At 42.2% G+C, this 24,219-nt stretch overlaps 1 protein-coding gene across 1 annotated transcript in view; it reads right to left on the reverse strand.

Annotated features, from left to right (window-relative positions):
* Positions 1-718: 718 nt before the first annotated feature.
* Positions 719-24,219, reverse strand: part of minar1 (membrane integral NOTCH2 associated receptor 1) — a 75,739-nt gene continuing 52,238 nt past the window's right edge. The window contains exon 5 of the mRNA XM_085772565.1: positions 719-1,245. Within this exon, the coding sequence (XP_085628691.1) occupies positions 1,048-1,245 (198 nt within the window). The 3' untranslated portion in view covers positions 719-1,047. The remainder of the gene's footprint in view (positions 1,246-24,219) is intronic.

Consider the following 24,219-nt stretch of genomic DNA (forward strand, 5'->3'; position numbering starts at 1 on the left):
GAAAACTGAATTTGAATTTGAATTTGAATTTTGAAATTTTGAATCTGAATTTTGAAAACTGAATTTGAATTGTGAGAGAGTTGTATTTTCAGTGAGGATCAAATTTAATTGGCTTTCAATTTCAAATTATACTATTCAGATACAGTTTTTCAATGCAATGATTCAAATTAAACAATACAATTTCAAATTATGTGATTCAAATTCAAATTTTCAATTCAATTATTCAAGTTCAGCAATTCAAATTCAAATATGAATGATTCAAATTCAGTTTCTGGTGGCACATATTTCTGCCCATAGAGGAGGGAGGAGCAGGTGTACGTCCTGTTGGCTGGTTAGAATTCAGAGTTAAGAGAGGGCGGCGACATTCATGTGACTTCCTGGGTCACGCCTTTCTAAGTAAGTATAGGCTGATGTCATCAGTACATTCAGTTGGGCTGTTATCCTGTGTCTGCGTCCTACGTAGAAGTAAGTCTATATTTCTAACTAAAGCACTTCAATATACTCCTATTTAGAAAAAGTGTCGCACAAATTGTGTTACTTAAAATGCTTGCTTTCGTTATTGTTAAAGATAAATTCTCACATTCAACCGGATAATTCATCAAAAAATAACTTTGATCAAAATACACTGTACAGTAATAATACGAAAAATAAAAATATCGTACGTTGGCTACATCAACAAATCCAGTTTAATTCAGAAATCAACTGCTGCAGTTGTTTAAGACGATCAAACCAAATAGATTCCAACTGTCCCACACGGTTTATGACAATACAATCGACTACAACCGTTAAAACAATAGATATACAGTATATATTATGCACTTGCTGAGTTCATCTCTATTGCACACAAGCTGTCCTAACCAGGTTTATATTGGCAGGAAAGACCACCAGAAGTAAAATACTGTATTAAAAACAGAAAACATCAAACTGACAAGGGCCCGAACGTGTTCACGCTGTCAGTGGATCTGCTGCACACACTTACCTCATCCACACACAGAGGAGGATGTCAGTAATAGTCCATCACCTGGCCCCTGCTGCATCCTGGAACTCTCATGATTTCATGGTGCAAATGGGAACAACGATGACCAGGATGACGGTGCAGGTGGCAGCAGCGATCAGCGCTCCGATCTTACACGCCTTAGCCCTCCGGAACTCTGCCTCTTTCCTCTTGAGCAGGGAGTCGTATCCTGGTGTGTAGATGTCCTCCATCCAGTACTCCAGGTTGTTGGGGTTCAGAGACTCCTGGGTCTGCAAACACACACACACAAGCACTGGTCAGAGAAAACCATCTATCTATCAGTCAGTGAGTCTGTCTGTCTGTCTGTCTATCTATCTATCTGTCTAACTCTATGTCTGTCTCTCTATCTCTCTATCTATCTCATATACAGTATATATCTCTATCTATCTATCTATCTATCTATCTATCTATCTATCTATCTATCTATCTATCTATCTATCTATCTATCTATCTATCTATCTATCTAACTCTCTGTCTGTCTCTCTATCTATACAGTATATATCTCTGTCTGTCCGTCCATCCGTCTGTCTGTCTGTCTGTCTGTCTGTCTGTCTATCTATCTATCTATCTATCTAACTCTATGTCTGTCTCTCTATCTCTCTATCTATCTCATATACAGTATATATCTCTGTCTGTCCGTCTATCTATCTATCTATCTATCTATCTATCTATCTATCTATCTATCTATCTATCTATCTATCTATCTATCTATCTATCTATCTATCTATCTATCTATCTATCTATCTATCTATCTAACTCTTTGTCTGTCTCTCTATCTATACAGTATATATCTCTGTCTGTCCGTCCATCCGTCTGTCTGTCTGTCTGTCCGTCCATCCGTCTGTCTGTCTGTCTGTCTGTCTGTCTGTCTATCCGTCTATCCATCCATCTATTCTGAGCTGGGCCTCACATGACCAGGAATGACAGATGCTTTGAAAGAAAAGTAAATGATGTCAATAACCGGCCATTTCTAAAAAGTAAACAAAGAGCAGATGGCGAGAGACTGTGAGAGGAGCCAGCAGAGGGATGAAAAGAGTCAGGGTGACCCGTCAACATTGACCCCCACAGCACAACCGAGGAGAACGGAGGATGCTAAATTCTTCCTGAGCTGAACCTGCCATCATGTATGTGTGTGTGCCCCAGTACAATTCACAAACTGAACTTAAAACTGTGTACACCACCACAGAGCTCGTCTTTGTTACAGTAATGTGTTGAAGGGGGGAGGGTGTTTTTGCCTTTATTGGGCAGGGACAGTGAAGAGTGAACAGGAAATGAGGCGAGAGATCAGGGATAACATTCAACAAACAATAACGGTGCCCACAAAGGATTAAACCAAGGACATACCTCACACTCTCAATGATCAGGAATTTGCTTTTCAAATTAAAACGAAGGCTGGCTGCGTGTGTAGACTGTATTGGCTGTTATAGCATCTCCAAGTCAATACAGTGTAGTTACCATTTTGTTCTTGAGGTGCAGAGTGGGAGCAACATTGTGTGGATGTGATGAGAACATAGTTACTGCAGGAGTCAATACCCACAAAGAAAACTGGCTCTGCTACCGAGATTGATTTTGTTTTTCCAATCTGCTCTGTAATGGCTTTGCTGAATACAGTGTAGCACAGACATTCTTCATTGTGAGGCTTCAGACTCACCGCATATTGATATTTTAACTGACTCCTATATACTATACTATAAAAGAATAAGAAGAAGACACACGTTCCACATTAATATGATAGATTATAAACTGGTACTGTACAGTATGCAGCTCATCCACTCATTGGTCAGTGCTTAGGGGAGAGTGGGGTAATTTGTGCCATGGGGCAAGTAGTTCCACCCCTGTTATCTAGAAAACCATAGAAGAAGTTGGTCATGTGACCACATATTTTTGAAGGGGCATCCATTTCACCCATCCTATTAAGAAGGGAGACACATGGCAAAGCACATTTATGTTCAAAAAACAAGTTTTTGCCCTCCAAAGTAAAATTTCTATGATCACGGTTTTTTGATTGCCGTGTTTGAACAATTATAGATAACTTTGAAAACAGTTCACAAATGTTTTAGTGCTTTATTAAGCTACATCATGAGTCTATACAGTTAGCATGATGCCAGCTCAAAAGAGCTGGGGAATCCTTTTTTCTCAAAATGCTGGACAAGCGAGGACCCGATCATCGCCGCTTCCGGCTTTAATTTTGTATTGAATGTCTTGCTTTTATATAGCATTAACATTTGTGAGATTAAAATGATCTGTTTTACTTCAATTATCAATGGCACAATTTACCCCAGTGTATTCTCTCTAATGGCACAATTTACCCCGCACCGGGGGCAAGTTGTGCCAGATTTTTTTTTTTTTTTCTAAAGCTATATTTCTGAAACAGTTGATTTAAGATTCAAAGTGATTGTTCCCAGGGATGCACAACATCCTAAACTATATGTACATATGTTAGTTGGGGGCATTATTATAATCCCCTTGCTTTAAAGGCAATTTAAGTAAAAATTGGCACTACTTACCCCGCTCTCCCCTATGCTTCTATAATTGGGGGAACATCCTGGACACACTGCCGGTCTAGCCTGACTTATAGACACACACACACACACCCATTCACTCTCACACTCTACTTAGAGCTAACCTCATAACTATGGACAATTTCACTGTAAGTGAGTGATCAGGAAGCGACAGGAAAAATGTCAGCAGGAGTAGACAGGACAGCTCCATCTTTACAGTATGTCTGCAGTAGTGAATGAATGCAGTGGTCTTTATTTCAAACATGATGTCAGTCCGACAGGGTTGTGCTGATGGGGTGTAAGCTCTTGTGTGAAAATAATAAATGTTATATGTACTGGCAACATAACCGTAAACCACAGCCTGCTGTGACTGATGCATAATGAGGTCGTACCAAAGTTACACTGATATAAATTGCAGCACTGTGCACGCAGCATGTCTCCTCCATGTTGCGCTCATTAAGAACTCATAAGAGCAGATTTCTGTCATTTAAACAACTCAGAATTATACTGTAAAACTTTAATTTAAAATAAATGTAACTGTAAACAGACAACAATTTTTTTTTTTTAAAATTGGGCTCACAGAGAATGTGCTGAGGCTTAGTTCAGTTTGGGCTGGACTTTTTTGGGCCCAATTTTAGCTCTAATAGAAGCAAGGCAATACAGTAAAAAACAATGTTTTCCAAAGCCAACAAATGTCAACTTATTCTCATTGCAGTAACACTAAACTTTGGACACAAAAACATACACCTTAATATCAAAACGATACAGTCTTTTCTCTGGACTTTCTCCCCCAAAACTTCTCCACCACATCATTAAAGTCCAGACAAGCTCTGGATCTATTGCCAGTATTGATAAAGACTTCGAGCGATGCTGACTCATCATCGTTCTCAGTTCAGTATTAATTCTCCACATGTGGGAAAAGTAATAGTAGATAAATTACAGGGCTGCACAGCTAAGTTGTGGCTTGCTCGTTTTAAAAGTTATGTAACAGCTAGTGCTGAATCAAGTGGGCCACTTCGAAAATGACGAACCCAAATGAAAGGAAGCTGGAGCACTCGGTCAATTGCAGAGCTTTAATAAGGTGCAAACAGCAAACTAACGTTTCAACGCTAGGCTACTGCGTCTTCATCAGAGTCAAACAGGTATTGATTGAACAATGGCAGTTAAATACACACATCCTGAAACCACACGCTCTCTCATTGGTGAATGAAGATGCAGAGCAATACACCAATCCTGTTGAAGCACTCATGAGACAGAGGGTGTAACGTATCAGCAATCTGAAGGCAAAACCAATGAACCAATAATAAATAATAAAATTGAAAATGCCAACAACCTAAAGGTCTAACCAGGTGTTATTAAAGAAAACATGAAAAATTCAACTCTTCATTAAGTCCATGTGGTTCAGTGTTCAGTGTATAAATCCAGTATGCTTCTCTTCTGAGGAATTTGTTAATAATATCTCTCTCCACCTCACTGTACCTACGGTTCAGATTCTACTGACTCTTAGAAATATCCACACACCAGTAATAAGTACACAATTAACTCATTGAGTGCCAACCACGTAATTTCTCGTTTTTCGTTCCCATGCGTTGAGTGCCAAAAACGAAATTTTTCGTTTTTTGCTTTTTTTTTTAATTATGAAAATAGACACTTTAATACACATTATATGTAAATTTGGGGACTCTACGACGAGGAGAACTGAAATAGATGACGATCAAAGTCACATGACAGCTCATGATCTGGAAGTTTTTATCATAACTCAGCTTCTGCAAACGGAGTTCTGCATGTGGATGCAGCGCAGCTGCGCCGCAGCTGCTCTGCTCTCACCCGCGAGGCTGCAGCAGCTGGGAGCTGAACCAGGAAGCTCTCAGCCCACTGTCCCGCCCGGTCTTCATCTGGAGCAACACCGTGTCCTCCCCAAAGTCCTCCCGCGGTAAAATCTGATGGTCTCTGGACCAAAGCAGACCGGCACCACCGACCCGTACCACAGACGGACCGCGACCACCGGCGGGACCGGTGTTCGCGAGCCGCTGTGGCCGGCAGAGCCTCACGTTCCGCGGCGAGAGGCTGTGACACGGCACGGTGCGTCTGTGTTGTTGCTGTTTAGTGGCGCCCCCCCGCCCCCGATGGTGGTTTTGTGAATAGAACAACAATTGTTGTGTATATTTATCTTATACGAGCCCTTTGATCCAGAAATGCGAGTGTCTGAAGAGCGACAGACACAAACAGCGCAGCTTTCATAAAAGACGCTCTATCTCCTTTTCTAGAAAAAAAGGAGGGATTTTGGTGAAACCCAGCCATGTTTAGCTTGACTTTTCTCAGGAACGGAGGCACGTAGAAACAAACGGTTTGTGGCCATTTGAAGGATAAAGTTAAACCTTTCAAATGAGCTACAGTATGTGTTGGTGGCAATAATATAGAATACACTATGGCTCTAAAATAAAAAGTCAAATATGGTCTAATTTGCCGGTACACTTGACTAAAACTTTGGAAAGGAGCGCGGCACTCAATGAGTTAACTCATTTATCAACTGTAGTATGACTAGGGTTGCAAAGGGGCGGAACATTTCCAGAAACTTACCATGGGAAGTTACGCTGGGGAATTATGGAAATATTCCAAATTGGAAAATTTCCATGGGAATTATGGGAATTTATGGGAATTAACTGGAAATTGGGGGTAATTTAAACTGTATCATATCCAAACATAAATGTAAATATTTTGTTTTGTCACAAGAAGACATCCATGCAAAATAATACAATTAAAAAACATTCAACATTCAACAGATTTATTTGTGAGTAGAAGATTGAACAACAAAAACATTAATGTTGAGGAGTAAAATGAGCTTGTTGCGAACCTTTGTGTGTGTGTGTTCCTGAACAGTGACCAATTGCACTCAGAGGCAGCTGATGATGGTGGGATTTGGAGGATGATGGAGGCTACATGTGCAAGGGCCTCAGATCCACAAAGTCCCTTCCACCAGGTGGATGCAGATGACGAGACTGCATGACTGCCAGATTCCATCCCCTTCCTAAAGGCGTTGCTTGGTTCTGTACTTCAGAAGAGCCCCTGTGCCCCTGTCATATTTTGGGTCCAGCATACGCTGCTGCATGCACTGGCTTCATGCACACCTGGCACTGACTTGACCACAGCAGTTTCCTCTGCTTTGATTAGTAGGGAAGTGGGCAGGACCATCTGGATTTCTTCTTTGAGGTCGGCAAAGATACACTAGACATCTGATAAGATAGCATCATCACCCTCTATCTTTTCAATTTCTGCTGCAATTGGTTTGAGGATTTTCAGGCTGCTAGTCACTCTTTCCCAGAACACATCATCTAGCAGGAAATCTCTTGATGTCACTTTCGATGCCTGCAGTCTGGGATATGTCCATCTCTTGCAGAGACTCCTTTCCCTCCAGTAGACTGTCATACATGATGACAACGCCACCCCATTGTGTGATACTGGGGAGCTTCAGTGTTGTACTCTTGTTTGAGAGGTAGGTTACTGAAGCTACTTGTTTGCCCTTCACAACTTGCTTTGTTCTCTTGTATAGTGTGTCCATTGTCTTCAGTGCAATGACGTCTTTCAGGAGAAGATTAGAGTATGGGCAGCACAGCCAATGGTTGTTATAGGTCTCCTCCACGTGTGCCCAGGCAACCGTCATGTTTGCTGCATTGTCAGTAACAAGGGCGAAAACCATCCTCGGTCCAAGGCCACATTCAAAAATCTCTTCCACTGGATGGCAGCATCAGGGGTGAGCCAGTTGCATAGAATGCACGAGCGAAACACTCATCTGCATTTCTCTGGCTACGTTCATCCATCGAATCAAAGAATCCTCTGATACCAGAGGGACCAGGAGCTGATGAGAGGGTATCTGACTCTGATACAGCAAATTCATTTTCCCCTGGAGTGGAACTCTGAATGTTTTGAGCCTTGAGGAAAATGCTGCTGCATTTTTGTAGCAATATTCACGTATGTCTTTAAACACAATATTTACACATATACAAAGACTTTCCTTCAACATTAGCTTGTGTGAAAGGCCTCCACACATCAGATGGCGAACGTGGCATTTTTCTGTAGAATAAAATAACAAAAAAGCTTGTAAAAACACTAATGCAATGGCATGATCAGAAATGACAGTGGCTCAGGAGGTAGATAAATAATAATCAGAGGGTTGCCAGTTTGAATCCCGCTCTCTCCTAGTCTCTGTCGTAGTGTCCTTGGGCAAGACACCTTACCCAACTTACCTCATGTGAATGCGTATGAATGATCATGGTGGGGGTGGGAGCGGCCGTTTGGCGCGAAATAGCAGCCACGCTTCTGTCAGTCTGCCCCAGGGCAGCTGTGGCTACACACGTAGCTTACCACCACCGGTGTGAATGTGGTATGAACAGTGTTGGGTAGTAACGCGTCATTAGTAACGCTGTTACTTCATTCAGTAACTAATAATGTAATGCATTGTTTTTTTAAAATTCAGTAACTCTGTTTCCGTTACCAAACGCTGCGTTACTGTGAGTTCACACCAAAAGCTTCCAAAGCGTCAAAAACGCTCGAGGGTGGGCGTCAAGACAGCTCCCAAAACGGTAAATATTTTCAGCCTCTTTGGCTGCTCGTCAAAGTTCGATCGCGCTGGTCATTGGGGAGCCGAAATACAAAAAAAGGAAAAAAAGGCAGCTGACGGACATCTCTATTCTGACAGGTTGCCGCCGGTTACCGCCGGTTACCGCCGAGCCGCATCATAGCTAATTACCCTAAAGTTAACCAGGGCTCAACTTCTCGTCTGGTGACGCTTTGGACGCTTTGGAAGCTTTGGAAGCACGGCGACGCCTGTTGACGCTTTGGACGCTCAGTGTCGCCGGGCTCTCTTTGAAAATGAATTGACTTCCGGCGTTTTGACGTTTTGGAAGCTTTTGGTGTGAACGCACAGTTACTCCGTTCCTTTTGGTGAGGTTTTACAACGGCACACAGTTCCCATTAACATTCTGGTGATCAATAAAGTTTCATTGAATTTAAAAAAAGACAAAGCACACTGTGACACTGTGAAAAACAAAGCACTTGGTCGGGGACGGCTCTCCATTCCGACACCCCGCTGTTCTGTTGTGTGTTATTGTTATTTGTATTATTTTTTTTTCTACCTACCAACTTTATCATCTTTGTCTCTTCTCATAATAGTATTTTTGGCATATTTTGCAATTTTGTCTACTCATTTCTATGATTATTTATTCATTTATTTTCTGTTTTTATTCAAGGCCACTAGTCATACCACCCCCTCCCCACACACACACAAACACAAAACCACAAACCGTAGTTGTTGTTTTTATTTGCTGTTGTTTACACCTTGTTTTGTCTGTTGTCTGTCCTGTATAGTCCTGTATTATAAAAAAAATAAAAATAAAAAATAACATAATAAAAAAACAAACAAACATTTATTAATTTATTTTAGTTCATTACAAACTAAATGAAAACAACAAAATAGGAGCGTTTTTCCTGACCAGTGCGTCAAAAGACATGCAGGCCAGGGAAACGAAACAAACAACCCCATGAAGAGCCTATAAAATGACATGTTTTCTCCTGCGGGGCAGGAGAAGACACAAAATCAATGCATCTCTATTATTGTGTGGGCATAAATTCTCAGAGTTTTGGGGTCGGGCAGGAGTGTAACATGTTGCAGTTGCGGGCAGTAATGGTCAGAAATTCAGCAGGAGCGGACAGGAGCAAGATGAAGAAAACAGTCCCGCGCAGGGCTCTACACCAGTGGGTGCACGCATGAGCATAGTGGGAACAGACGTCGGAGCTACTGTATATTGACTCTGCTCAGACAATGCCGAAGCGCAAGCATAGCTTTTCACAGGGGTGGACTGGCCATCTGTGTGTTCTGGAGAATCACGGCCGTTAGTCCAGCCATGTTTTTTTTTTTTTTTTTTTTTTAAATCAGATACCTGACAGCAGTGTTTATCTGTGATCTACCTGTTGACCCTTACCCCCAATTTGCACTGGATCCATCTCTGCTCTGTTGCGAACGCCGCAGCAATTCGCACCCATTCAAGTCAATCAGAGCATTTCCACTGTGTGTGCTGCGGTGCATCTCAAGTCCATCATAGCTCCAGTGTCTGGCAGGGTTCCAGGGTGCCATTCCGAAGGGCCGCCATTCTAAACGTTTACTTTAATGTGTCGGAATGCCGGCCCTTAATTATTTATGGAAAAGGGATGCCTTTCCGAACCTGAAAAAAGTTCACCATTAAAAGGTTTAACGCACTGGATATATACACACCACAGCAAATGCTTTGGTAGCACAGTGGTTAGAGCATCTGCCTCCAGCGCAGGAGATCAGAGTACGACTCCCGGAGAAGTTGCATATTAGCAGAGACTTTCTTGGTCTCTACCTGATCTTTTCACTAAACTTAACCAACTCCTTTCTACATTACCTAAACCCAACCAAAGCACAGAGCAAGGACATTTATTTTTCAGCAGGAGCGCCGTGGCTGCATCAGACTCGCACCTGGTTGAAACTTTAGAGGGAGAGGTTGGGGGGCTGTCCCCGTGGCACGATTGTGTCAAGCCGAGCAGGAAGTCAAACCACGAGAGAATCCGGTCAATTTTCAAAATAAAACACAGTCGGAACAGCGGCCCCTCGGAAGGAATTTTCGGACTGGCAGACCGTCGGAATGGCGGTAGAAGGCTGGCAGAAATACGCAACAAGTCTGTTTTTGCTGAATGATGGCGCCATCATGCAACAAACCACGTCGATTAGATCGCCCCAAACAGGAAGTTACATGCACAAAGCATCCAGTAAATTTCAGAATACAACACAATCATAAATCATTACTATGTCAACATTAGTTTCACCCGCTAGCACAAGCAACGAATCATCAATCTGTCAGAGGAACCTGAAGCTCGGTTACATGCTGTCATTCCGACATCCCACCACTCTGACATACCGCTATTCCGACATGCGAACGTCCCACCATTCCGACAAGGCTTTCAATATAAGGAAACAGGCGTTACTCAACAGGTGACTCCCTTCTTTAAGACATGCTGATAGAGGAATACCCACATGCTTGTGCGTAATTACGCAGCAGAGCACAGACAGGGACTAGTCTGCCTGTCTAGCCTCTACCTGCTCTTTTTACTGAACTTAACTTAGAAGCCTATGTCGGACTGGTGGGATGTCGGAATGGTGGTTGCCCCCCCCCCAAGGACATCCTGAATGAAAAACTATTAATCACGGAGCTGAAAATATATGATACAACATGTCCACTCCACAAGAACACCAACAGAAAGTAGAAAAAACAATTAAAAAACGGATCGGACACGTGACGCATGCCAGTGGTCGAGGGTTTGATACGTCAAACGTAGCTAAACCATATCGGAGTAGGAACGGAGTGGAGACGGATCCAGTGGAAATTGGGGGTTAGAAAATCCACTTGCGATCGTTTAGTAGTAATGCTCATCTTTTACGTACAGTGGCAGCATGACTGTAGGGACGGGAACTGCCCATTGGTCCGACCTCCCATTGGTTCGACCTCCCGTTACTCCGACAAAATACACACCGGTCCGACCTCCCATTGGTCCGACCTCCTGTTACTCCGACAAAATCAACCACAAGTCGGACCAATAGGAGGTCGAACCAATGGGTGGTCCCGTTAGTTCGAACTGTCATCGCTACTTTGTGACAAACTCCTCCATTGATAGGAGCATGCAGCTTTCTCTCTCTCTCTGTGAGAGAGAGCAAAATAACGAGAATTACTGAAAGAGAGAGAGCTCTCATAACAGAAACGCACATCACACATACACGCGCGGCCCAGAATATCACCATATTCAGTCAGAGAGCCAGATCATGTCAGATCGCGCGCAACCATCATAAATGCTGATCAAGATGTGTAAACTGATAATCAAAGCCCCCCTCCCAGAGTACAGAGTAAAAGAAATACACTTTTTTTTCTCTCCCCCCCTCCGCTCGAGCGTGGCTGAACCTGGCCGGCTTGAGCTCACTTCACGGGAGCGAGGCTGCTGCAGCCGCCGCTCCTGCTGACAGCAGACTGAGAGAAAAATAAAAAAGTAAATTTTGCTTTGGTTAGGTTCAGGCAATGAAGACCAGGTAGAGGCTAGACAGGCTGGAAGCATAATGAGCGTTACATGTTATTAAAATGAAGTGCTTGTTTTGCAGTTAATTATGCACATGATCCGTTTGATCCCAGAAAGGAAAAAAGGATCAATGCGCAGCCTCCGTTTCCTTTCTGATTGCGTCCGTCTGTCTGTTCGGAGTGGGAGAGAGAGACAGAGAACTCAATCCACCTGTCTGTAATGTAAGTTTGATTTGATATGAGTGTCAAGGTTTAATTACGGACACTAATGAGCGCGCAGCAGTGCGTAAAAGTCGTGCGTAATGACAGCTCCTCCTTGGTGAAACACAATAAACTGCGAACAATGAAACTTTTTTTTTCATTGTCGGAGTAGCTGCACTTTACTATTTTTCAAACGTTCCACTTTTCCGACACTGATTGATTACGTTATAGTCAGACGTGTCCTTCTGATTTTTTTTTTTTTTCATCTGAGACACTGTTTCTCATACACAAATACATAGGCCTATAAGAGAGAAGAAAAAACAAACCCGCCAAGTTTAAAAACACACCGGCAGCAGCACACACTGATCTGCAGCCTACTGAGACTGTTATCATTGTCACCTGAGTTAACGAGGTGCACGTACGTGTGTTTGGAGCTGACGAGAGGATAAAGAGTAAGTAAGTAAGTAAGTAAGGCCCTGAGGAGGAACTGTGAAGGACTCAGCTGTAATGGAAAATGACCTAAACCGAGTCCAGTAGAGCTGTAACTGTGTAGTGGAAAGGAGTTCAAAGTAATGGTAACTATCGTCCTGCTTTTAACATAGGTAAAAGGAAAAAAAAAAAAAGATTTTCTGGGATAAAGGGGCAGATTACATAAGATTATTCTTCTTTCTGCTCCATTTTGTTGAGATTTGGGAGGTTTTTGTTTTTATTGTAGCTTATTAAAATGCAAGATCATTTTTCTGACTAATTTATTGCCCGATGCCATGTATCTCGCCCCGCCACCCTCCGCCCATTGTCTTCGTTGTCACTTTGTTGTCACTTTGTAGCCGCTCCACAGAGCGCACATGGCTAATTAATATGCACATGCTGACCATATATGGTTGTGTCTAGACGTTCCGGGGGCGGAATATGCGGTGTGTTCAAGTGCGCACCATTCTTGGGTCCAGTGTGATTTATCAAAGAGAAATTGCGGAGAGTTGTGCGTAGCACAGTTTGAGGTAACACTTTACAATAAGGTACACAAAATTAGCGTAGTTAATGAGTAACTAATGAAGAACTAATGAGGAACTAATGAGTAGGTAGTGAGGAATTGAGCTACACAAAATTACAGTAGTTACTGAGGAACTAAGCTACACAAAATTATAGTAGTTACTGAGGAACTACTGATTAATTAACTATTAGTTAATGGTCAGTTCTTCAGGAATCCCTGATCAAATTTCAGAGGAGTAGTTACTGAGGAACTAATGAGTAGTTAGTTAGGGAAATGAGATACACAAAATTAGAGTAGTTACTGAGGAACTAATGATTAACTAACTATTAGTTAATGGTCAGTTCTTCAGGAACCCCTGATCAAATTTCAGAGGAGTAGTTAATGAGGAACTAATGAGGAACTATTAATGATCAGTTCTTCATTAACTCATGATCAAATTTCATAGAAAGTTAATCACAACTTGATGATTAGTGAACTAGTTACTTCATCAGTACAGAATCATTACTCAATAACATGTCCAGTAGTTAACCTTTATGACCTAAAGTGACACATAATGAGTGGTTTTTCATTCCTTCATCTTCATCTTTACATTAGTAGTTCCTTAAAAAAATCACAGACAGCAGGATTCTTTAGAAGATTTTATTCATTAATTTCAGACCACATACACATCAATATGACCATCCATGTTGCCTTCGAAATAAATATGATAGTTTGTCACATGTTTGGTAGGCTAAATGAATGTATCATGGGGCTGTGTAGTACTGTATACTGATCACACCGTGGTTCACAGTAAAGTTGTTTGAGGTGCACAAAATTTAGAGTAGTTATTTACTATGAAACAAATTTGGAATGAATGAAGAACTCACTATTAGTTAATGGTGAGTTCTTCAGTAACTCCTAATCAAATTACTGAGGAACTAACTATTACTTAATCATTAGTTACCCTTTTTGTGTACCTTAAGGTAAAGTGAGACATCAAAATGAGTAGGTAATGAGTACTAAATCATTACTTAATCATTAGTTACCCTTTCTGTGTACCTTATAGTAAAGTGAGAAATCAAATTGAGTAGGTAATGAGTACTGAATCATTAGTTACCCTTTTTGTGTACCTTATAGTAAAGTGAGACATCAAAAGGACTAGGTAATGAGTACTGAATCATTAGTTACCCTTTTTGTGTACCTTAAAGTAAAGTGAGACATCAAAATGACTAGGTAATGAGTACTGAATCATTGGTTACCCTTTTTGTGTACCTTATAGTAAAGTGAGACATCAAAATGAGTAGGTAATGAGTACTGAATCATTACTGAATCATTAGTTACCCTTTTTGTGTACCTTATAGTAAAGTGAGACATCAAAATGACTAGGCAATGAGTACTGAATCATTACTGAATCATTAGTTACCCTTTTTGTGTACCTTATAGTAAAGTGAGACATCAAAATGACTAGGTAATGAGTACTGAATCATTACTGAATCATTAGTTACTCTTTTTGTGCACCTTATACAGATGTAGCCACCTAGAAGTTTTATTCATTAATTTCAGACCACATACACATCAATATGACCATCCATGTTGCCTTTGAAATAAATATGATAGTTTGTCACATGTTTGGTAGGCTAAATGAATGTATCATGGGGCTGTGTAGTACTGTATACTGATCACACCGTGGTTCACAGTAAAGTTGTTTGAGGTGCACAAAATTTAGAGTAGTTATTTACTATGAAACAAATTTGGAATGAATGAAGAACTCACTATTAGTTAATGGTGAGTTCTTCAGTAACTCCTGGTTCCCCCTGGTCCCTGGTGTGACCACTGTGGGACCGTGATGGGTCTGTGGCGGGTCCGTGACGGGCTCCCGCTTGGCCCGTGGCGATAATTTAATCCCCCGCGATGACGTAGCGAACGCAGCCACGACTGTTAACGCCCCTCTGCAGCCCGTGTGAAAATCAGCTGCAGTGTCTCATTTGTCCACGGGGAGGAGCAGTGATTTTGACCCGAGTTAATCTGTCAATCACTTTTCCTCCTCCTTTCTTTTTTCCCTCAGATGAATTGCTATAATTACCTCCAAAACAGGCGATCTATAAGTAGCTTCAAAGATAAATAAACACCGACAGAGCACAAATAAAAATGTATATCACTCGCAGTTTACCTGTCTACAGAATTTGCATTCTAGTAACTGTTGGCCTTGTGGTGGTTTTAATGTTAACACTGAAGCATACGGTGCGCAAAAAAACCCTAACCAATAAATAAACAACATGCCAACGTGTCCGTGAATATAAACGCATGAGACTGTAAGTGTAAAATGAAAGTGTGGTCCTAAGTGACCGCTCTTATATTTAAACAAGAGGAAAGAGAAATAATTATGAGGTTCATAAATTAAAACACCATGATTGTGCGTCGTGCGCCCTCGTCATGGCACAGCTGAGACATAACATACTTGATGTTTTTTGTTTGTTTGTGTGAAACCTGTAATATAAACAGTTATTTACAAGCCCCTCTTTCAGTTTTTGCCAGTCGGCAACCATGAAATCTGCTGTGCATCTCTGGCTTGCTCATTCACTCCCGATCCGCAAATAAATAAATAAATTTCTAGTGACCACAGCGCGTCACGTCTCAGAACCACGGGCTTCCTTTATGTATTTATTAGGGCTGTGCAAGTTGCGTTACGGCAACTCATTAAACTATTATTTATTTTATTGCGCATTAATGCATGTTGCTCACATGCTTTTATTTTGTAAAAGTCTGTTGCTGACTGCTGCGGTGTAGGGGTCAGAGTTGCCGGACACCGTAAACATGCGCTGTGCACCTCTGTAAAATTCTCAATAAAATTTCATGAATGAGTGTATTTTTCACCACAGAATACTAATATCCCTCCCCCTGCGCTATGCTGACCTGACGCGTCTAGAGTGGTTGACAGCTCTCTCTCTCTTTTTTTTTTCACTTTTAATGATAAAGTCACGTCAAACCAGCCATTTCCATTAGGAGAGCCAAATGCCTGACGCGCGATCTACTGGCACTGACGCACCTGTCTTAATATGGAACTCAACATGAGAGCGAAGGTGCGCTCTGCTCTTATTTCCATCTCACCCCACACACGTCGACCTGTGTCTTGTGAAGACGTACAGCGCAATGGAGAGAGGGAGAGAGAGAGAGAGAGACCATACAGTAGGCTATACAGGCGCACTGCACACCAGCTGATCCGCTGGTCCACTGAGTGAAATAAGCAATAATCAGGGCCGTTGCTAGGAATTCTGGGGCCCCTGAAAGAATACTAAAGTGGGCCCCTGACTTTTCCACTTTTTTTCTTAGACTACGTATGTATGATCATTTTTTATTTAGCCTACTTTGTTTTGATGCTAATGCAGCATTACTATGAGTATTAGTCAGGGTCTTATGCAGAATAATTCAGTCATACAAAGATTAGACTAGGTGCAGCAGGTGTCTTCAACTTTGTGAAGTTCCTGTGTTCCTGTGTTTATGACACAAACGGTAGCTCCCACTGCGCCTGAATACACCAGCACTGCAACTTCGGGCTCGCGCGAGACTCCGGGAGACTTTGAATTAGATCTAGTTTTACAAACATGTCAGCTTGCTTGAAGTAAATAAACTTCTCGGTGCATGTTTGAGTCGCCATCTGACATTGTCTGTGGAAAAAAAATGCGGCTTTGAGGGATGTAAACAGCCTAAACAGCGGAACTTACATCCACTCCCATTCATTGCTGCCGTGACGATGCGGGGACAGACGCAACTACCGCAAAACAGGAGCGATTAAACTGAAAATCTTAAGATTACTTCTTTTAGACCTAAAATGATAGGAAAATACACCCCCAAGTTGAATTCGCCTGGAATTGTCCTTTAACCTTACCAGACCTCACATCAAACAGACAAAATACGTCCTGTTGCATTAATATAACAATCAACGAGTTAGCTTAGCTCCATCTCACAGATGGAGCTAAACTAAGCTAACTAAGCCGAGCTGCCAATGCTAATAGCTACCGCTAACCACAACATGTTCCATACATGAGACTATCAACGGCGACCAAACCTGAGCCGGACATAAATATAGCATGAAAAGGTAACAAAAACAAACCTTGTGCCCCTTATTAGCCAGGTGCTAGGGTGTTTCATGTAAGTTAGGCACACTTTTAGCATTGAAGACACTCTGGCCTTGCAGACACACTGCCGGTAAAATCCGTAGCACCGGAAGTTTATGAGGTCTCGACGAGACGCTTTCAAAATAAAAGCACTGAATATAACGTCTGCTTAATATATAAGAAATAAAGCCCTGACCTTGACTAATGTTCAGAAACTAAATAAATAAACATAAAAACAACAAATGAAGTAATGTTCTTATCATATTAAAGGTCATTTACAAAGTGTCATTTGTCTTTTATTTTGGAAACGAGATCATCATTTCCTGTGCACCTTTACTGTGAGGAGCAGTGAATTCACTTGGCACAAGAGAAGCAATGGACCATGCCACAAGAGAAGCAATGGACCATGCAGGGAAAAGCAAAAGAAGGAAAATCCCATTTCGACGATATTTCGAGGACAAGGGTGTGACCGTACAGTGATATTTTAATGGTATCTGTCTCTTTTTTTTTTTTGGAAGATGTGTAAGATGACTCCTCACACTACCTCATACTATGCTAACTTTCTCCAAAGTGAATGTAGCCTTCTAAAACCTAGCATAGCATCGATGCTATGGTCGGTTAACAGAATGTAGCATCGATGCTACACTTGCACACGTTGTACAAAACGTTAAATAACCTGTTAACTGCATTTGAATCGCAGGATTCTTTGCTTTCCGAGGGTCCTTGAATGGTGCCCCTATGAAAGTATGCTCAAGTGTTGCATTGATGCTAGCTCGGTTTAGCTCTGTTCCCTTACCATGTGGTTACATGACGCATATCGTCCCTTGTTGTCATAGAGGCACCATTCGAAAATGATCCAGTGATCCAGATGCTGTTCACAACTCGTCTCTATCATATACGGTTCATAAGTTATTTAATATTTTGTCAAAAATGTGCAACCTCAGCATCAATGCTATGCTCGATTTAGCTTCTCTTCCAGTGTCACGTGTTGTCGTAGAGGCACCATTCAAGGACCCTCGGAAAGCGGATAACCCTCCGATTCAGATGCTGTTCACAGCTTGTCTCTATCATAAACGGTTCATAAGTTATTTAATGTTTTGTAAAACATGTGCAAGCGTAGCATCGATGTAACGTTCGGTTAACCAAACTACGGTCGGTTTTAGAGGACTAAATTCACTTTGGACAAAGTTATCTTACAGTAAATTTGAGGAGCAATCTTACCGAATTTGTGTATATTAAAAAAAAAAAAAGAGAGAGATACCATTAAAATGTACTTATACTGTACGGTCACATCCTCATCCTCGAGATATAGAACGTCTCTGATATAGTTGAGATGGGAGCTTCTGCTCTTCCTTGCTCTGTCCATTACTTCTCTCATCGTCGTCAAATGAATTCACTGCTCCTCACAGTAAAGCTGCAAAGGTGAGCCACCGGAATTGAAGATCTTGTTTCCAAAATAAAAGACAAATTACTTTTTTTTTTTAAAGCAAGTAAGCTACCAAGGTTTTTGTTGTTGTTGTTGTTGTTGTTTTACATTCTATGTCATTTTGGTGCACATGGAGGCAAATGATTATTTTGGTTCCTCATTAGTTCATCAGTAACTACTGTGATGTTTGTGTACCTTACACAAAAATAGTAACTAATGATTCAGTAATGATTCAGTACTTATTACCTACTCATTTTGATGTCTCACTTTACTATAAGGTACACAAAAAGGGTAACTAATGATTCAGTACTCATTACCTACTCATTTTGATTTCTCACTTTACTATAAGGTACACAAAAAGGGTAACTAATGATTAAGTAATTATTCAGTACTCATTACCTACTCATTTTGATGTCTCACTTTACCTTAAGGTACACAAAAAGGGTAACTAATGATTAAGTAATAGTTAGTTCCTCAGTAATTTGATTAGGAGTTACTGAAGAACTCACCATTAACTAATAGTGAGTTCTTCATTCATTCCAAATTTGTTTCATAGTAAATAACTACTCTAAATTTTGTGCACCTCAAACAACTTTACTGTGAACCACGGTGTGATCAGTATACAGTACTACACAGCCCCATGATACATTCATTTAGCCTACCAAACATGTGACAAACTATCATATTTATTTCGAAGGCAACATGGATGGTCATATTGATGTGTATGTGGTCTGAAATTAATGAATAAAATCTTCTAAAGAATCCTGCTGATTTTTTTAAGGAACTACTAATGTAAAGATGAAGATGAAGAAATGAAAAACCACTCATGTGTCACTTTAGGTCATAAAGGTTAACTACTGGACATGTTATTGAGTAACGATTCTGTACTGATGAAGTAACTAGTTCACTAATCATCAAGTTGTGATTAACTTTCTATGAAATTTGATCATGAGTTAATGAAGAACTGATCATTAATAGTTCCTCATTAGTTCCTCATTAACTACTCCTCTGAAATTTGATCAGGGGTTCCTGAAGAACTGACCATTAACTAATAGTTAGTTAATCATTGGTTCCTCAGTAACTACTCTAATTTTGTGTATCTCATTTCCCTAACTAACTAGGCTACTCATTAGTTCCTCAGTAACTACTCCTCTGAAATTTGATCAGGGGTTCCTGAAGAACTGACCGTTAACTAATAGTTAAAGTCCCTGGAAAGTGAAATTGGAGTTTTGTTTCAAAATATATTAAAAGTGTTCGAAATGTTTTGATAAAAACATGCAAAAAGACCCATTTTTGTGCAGTGCTTAATTTTAGAGGTTAGGGTTTCACAGTTTCACTCTGCTTCAGTGGTCTTTGTTTTTAAGGGCAGGCTTACAGAGGGGGACGCCGTGACGCACTGGCGTCCCTACTTTCATAACTCCTCCCATGTGCACAGTAATATTATAAATACTTCAAGGATGCCAACGAGCGTCTGCTGCCACTACCCCTAGAGCTACCAGCGCCGCCGGAGCTCCCAGTCCACTAGCTTGGTCTCTGTCTTAATAAAATGTAACGCAGACTTATCAGGTCATTGTAAAACATTTATTTATGTGGTGTTATTTGAACCTAGTCTATACAGATCCCAGAGGCAGCGCTGCTCTTATGTGAAACATGAAGCTCCACTTTTAATTCAAACAAACTAATGAGACTGCCACCGTGGGACCAGCCGGCGCTCGGTGGCAAAACTCTAAAAGCTAAAACAGCCCAGGGTTGCCAACTCTCACGCATCTGGCGTGTGTCACACGCTTTTAGGTCCTGTCTCACGCTCTCACGCCACTCAAATAATTCTCACGCCAAAATCAAGCGATTTGGCAAAAAAAAAAAAAAAAAAAATTAAAGCAAGCTTTGGCACTCATCAATAGGCTCTCTGATTGGTGTGCGCGATGCTTATCCGCGTGTCGATTGGACGGCTGCTCAAGCCTGTGATCACAGCACAGTAGGACGGGGAGTTGTCGATCCGCGACCCCCCCACCCCCCCACCAACAGCGGCACGGTGCTGAAGCCTGGACCCGACTTGGTCCGAATCCGATGGCCAAAAAAAAGAGGGAGAGAGCGAAGCCCGAGACACAACCTGACCTGACCGAGTTATGTTTTCAGACTGAACGCGGCTGGAACTGACGCCTGCGGTCGGGCTGGTTGGGCCAGTCCGTTGAAAACTATAAAATCAAGATGCAGACTGGGTAGCACAAAAGTACAGCCAGGCAGCTCAGTCCAGAGAGCAGAGGAGAGAGAGACAGCGCGGCAACAGGTGTGTGTGTGTGTGTGTGTGTGTGTGTGTACGTACGTCTGTGTGTACGTGTGTGCGCAACTGCGCATGCATGCACGTGTGCCATACCTGCAAACTCCGAATGGGTATGTAGAATGTTTATTACAGAAGAGAAACACACATTTCAGGACCTGACTTGTATCATCAGGCTGTAATAGAAGACTGAAAATCACAGGACATGTCTGTTCTGTTCTTTCATATATTAATAGGCTCAATAGGCTGGTCCAGGCCAAAAGCCAGAGCTCCCCACTAGACCAGTTTCATACACTCCAGCCATACAATGATAGGAACCACAGATCTGCTTTTTTTCCCTGTTAGCTGAAGCAAATGTTGTGTTTTCCCTTTATTTTCTTCTCAGAGTACACCAGAATGCTTCAAATACATGTTAAAATCACAATTTTTTCCTGGGGGCCCCCAGACCCCCCTAGAGGGATATACGTATTTTGTCACCTATTACACCTCTAGCCTATTCTACTATAGCCTACTCAGTTTGCTGTAAGTTTGGTATCGTTTGGTATAATGTGTGTGTGTGTGTGTGTGTGTGAGAGAGAGAGAGTGTGTGAGTGTGTGAGTGAGAGAGAGAGACAGAGAGAGACAGAGAGAAAAACTACAATAAACATAACTATTATTATTATAGACAACCCCCCCCCCCGCCAACAGAATCTCACTCCAGCCCAGGACCAAAAGTTGGCAACCCTGACAGCCACAGTCCAGGTGAACCTCTGCAGCGTCCATCCCACAGCTCACCGACACAGCAACGGCTACACCGGCAACAAAACTGAGGGCCGCCGCCGTCAGCAGACGAATCTCCGCTTGTCCTGATAGCGTTAGCTCGGCGGCTAGCACTAGGCCCGTCTTCCTGTGCTGACGGTGGCGGCCCTCATTGTTGTTGTGGTGTAGCCTTCAAGGCTCCCGCTGCTGTGGTGGTGAGCCGTGGGTCCAATGCTGCAGTGGCTCGGGACCATGGAGGCTCGGGGTGAACGAACGGGGCTAGCCGCCGAGCTAACGGTTAGTGCCGGGCTAGTCGAGCTAACGCGTTAGCGCCGGGCTATTAGCCGCCGAGCTAACGCTATCAGGGTAGTGGAGATCCGTGTGCCCCCAGCATATTTCCCTCACTGCTCAGTGTGTATCCGAGACATTCAGATAAGAGCTGGACTCAGACTCAGGCTCAAGCCCGTAGCTGCTCGGGTACGATGTGACAGTTAGCAGTAGGCCATTTGATTGACAGTTGAAACTTGATGAAGCTCAGAGAGTGGGCGGGGCTTATGTGCCTGCAGCAGACATCCAGAGCTGCGAGAACTGCCTCATTTAGTCATGATTTTAAAACCTAATTTCACCTACTAAACAAATTTTTCTAGCATCCAAAATTGGCAGGATGGTTAATAGGACATATGTCTGGGATGTGATTAACTCAGAAAACGAATCCAGTGTCACTTTTCAGGGACTTTAATTAATCAATAGTTCCTCAGTAACTACTGTAATTTTGTGTACCTTAGTTCCTCAGTAACTACTGTAATTTTGTGTACCTCAATTCCTCACTAACTACTCATTAGTTCCTCATTAGTTCTTCATTAGTTACTCATTAACTACTCTAATTTTGTGTACCTTATTGTAAAGTGTTACCCAGTTGGATAGATCTGAAAAAGGTCTAACTATTTTGGGTGTCTTTTCGCCTTAGGCCTAAGCAAAACATTTAGTAGCAGCAGTTTTACACTGCTTACTTACAGTTTTGATAAATGAGGCCCCAGGCCCTAAGCCCAGAGCCCAGACGCTCACAGATGCACTTCTCCGCGGCTGTCCGTGGTGCTGAAGGTGACAGGTTAACTTGACAAACAAACTGCAGCATAGTTCTGTTTGTTTATCATGTGTGTCAGTTTTGTTTGCGACTTGATAGTTTAGTTGTTGAGATTAAGAACAGCACTCCCTCATCAAACCAGTGATAGGCATGCTGAAAAGAAAAAAAGAGAGAGAGACGCGCCTGGGTATCGCAGCTGTAAAAAAAAAAAAAAAATGATGATGTGTCGGACTAGCAATATCAAAAAGTGTCAGAATAGCGGCATGTCTAGATAGAGGGATGTCGTAATAGCGGGATGTCTAAATAGAGACATGTCGGAATAGCGGGATGTCTGAATAGCGGGCAGACCCCGACTGTAGGTAACCACAGAAACAATGGAGGTGGCGTCTGTTTGAAAACCATCACCGCAGTGTAGTGTGAAAAAGGATGGAGGGTCACACTGATGCTGCATTCACGTGGAGCCAGGCAGAAAACAACAAACAAACCAGATGTCATTTTAGTCGACGAAAGGTAGACAATACATCGCCAAGACAATATCACGTGTGTATCGTCGTGCCAACGGACCACATGTTAACATGACATTGTTCATTGTTCTGCATAGGTGCAGCGGCTGTTGCCCGTCTGCCCGATACCATGTGAATGCAGCATCTGCATCCGGACCGTTTGATGGGAGTAATTCCTACACCAGGGGTGCTCACACTTTTTCAGCCTGAGAGCTACTTTTAAAGTGACCAAGTCAAAATGATCTACCAATTTTTGGTCGGACTATGCGGTGGGGGGGGGGGTGGCGGCGGCAGCTGCATTTACCGTGCGCCCCTGTCTGTATGTGAACCTGTGTCTGTCTATGTGCGGGCAGAGATGAGAGATGGTGTTTTTTTTAATAATCATGCTAGCGTTTCACCAAAGATATTCAATAAATGGAAAGATACTCCATGAGCGGCTGCTCCAATGATATGAAATGGTATACACTTCCTGTCTCTCTAAGTGGGCGTGGCCAACCGTCACCACCTCGTCTGTGATCGTGTGTGTGTGGATTTATACAATTTGTAGGTAGATGAAAGTGAGATATTTATATTTTCTTATGATAACATTAAATATTTACACCACTAACAGTAATATTTAGCATGCCAAAAATAATTTAAATCATTTTCACGGGAGTTCGCGGCAGTTTGTTTGACGTTGCCTAGGAGATCTGTGCCAAATCTCGCGAGAGTGTGTCGTAGAGACAGAGACAGGTCTTGAACAAAGTGGATTTTCTCCGGATCTCTCCGTCTGAAAATTACCATTTTGGTGTCAAACTGTTCAGAAGAGATGTGGCTTGTGAAAAATGAGTCCAAAATTTGCTTCAGTGACCGTGGGGAGAAAGGCCCGACCATAATCGGTGTTCACATTAAATTGTCCCATAGGAATCAATACACTCCAAGCTGCCTCTGGTCTCTCTAAAGGGGCGTGACCGTGCAGAAGCCCACGTGACATGCATACAGGAAGCTGACTCGTCATGAAAGGTCTTGGTTTATAAACCGTCTTTGGTTTCACCATCTCTCATCTGTCAGCTGTCAGCCTCTCAACCTGCCGCCTCTCTCGCGTGCGGGCGCACCGCACGTAAACACACGTGAGGAGAAGAAAAAAAAAACTTTTTTTTTTTCTGTTAGTGGGAAACACTGATCAAGCTGTGCGTACGCACAACTCTGCGCAATATTCCATTGATAAATCACACCGGACCCAAGAATGGTGCGGACATGAACACACCTCATATTCCACCCCCAGAATGCCTCAGCACAACCGGTCAGCACGTGCATAATTAAGTAGC

This window comes from Trachurus japonicus, chromosome 3, assembly GCF_045865225.1.
Source record: "Trachurus japonicus isolate A0001 chromosome 3, Traja_1.0".
NCBI classification, from domain to species: domain Eukaryota; kingdom Metazoa; phylum Chordata; class Actinopteri; order Carangiformes; family Carangidae; genus Trachurus; species Trachurus japonicus.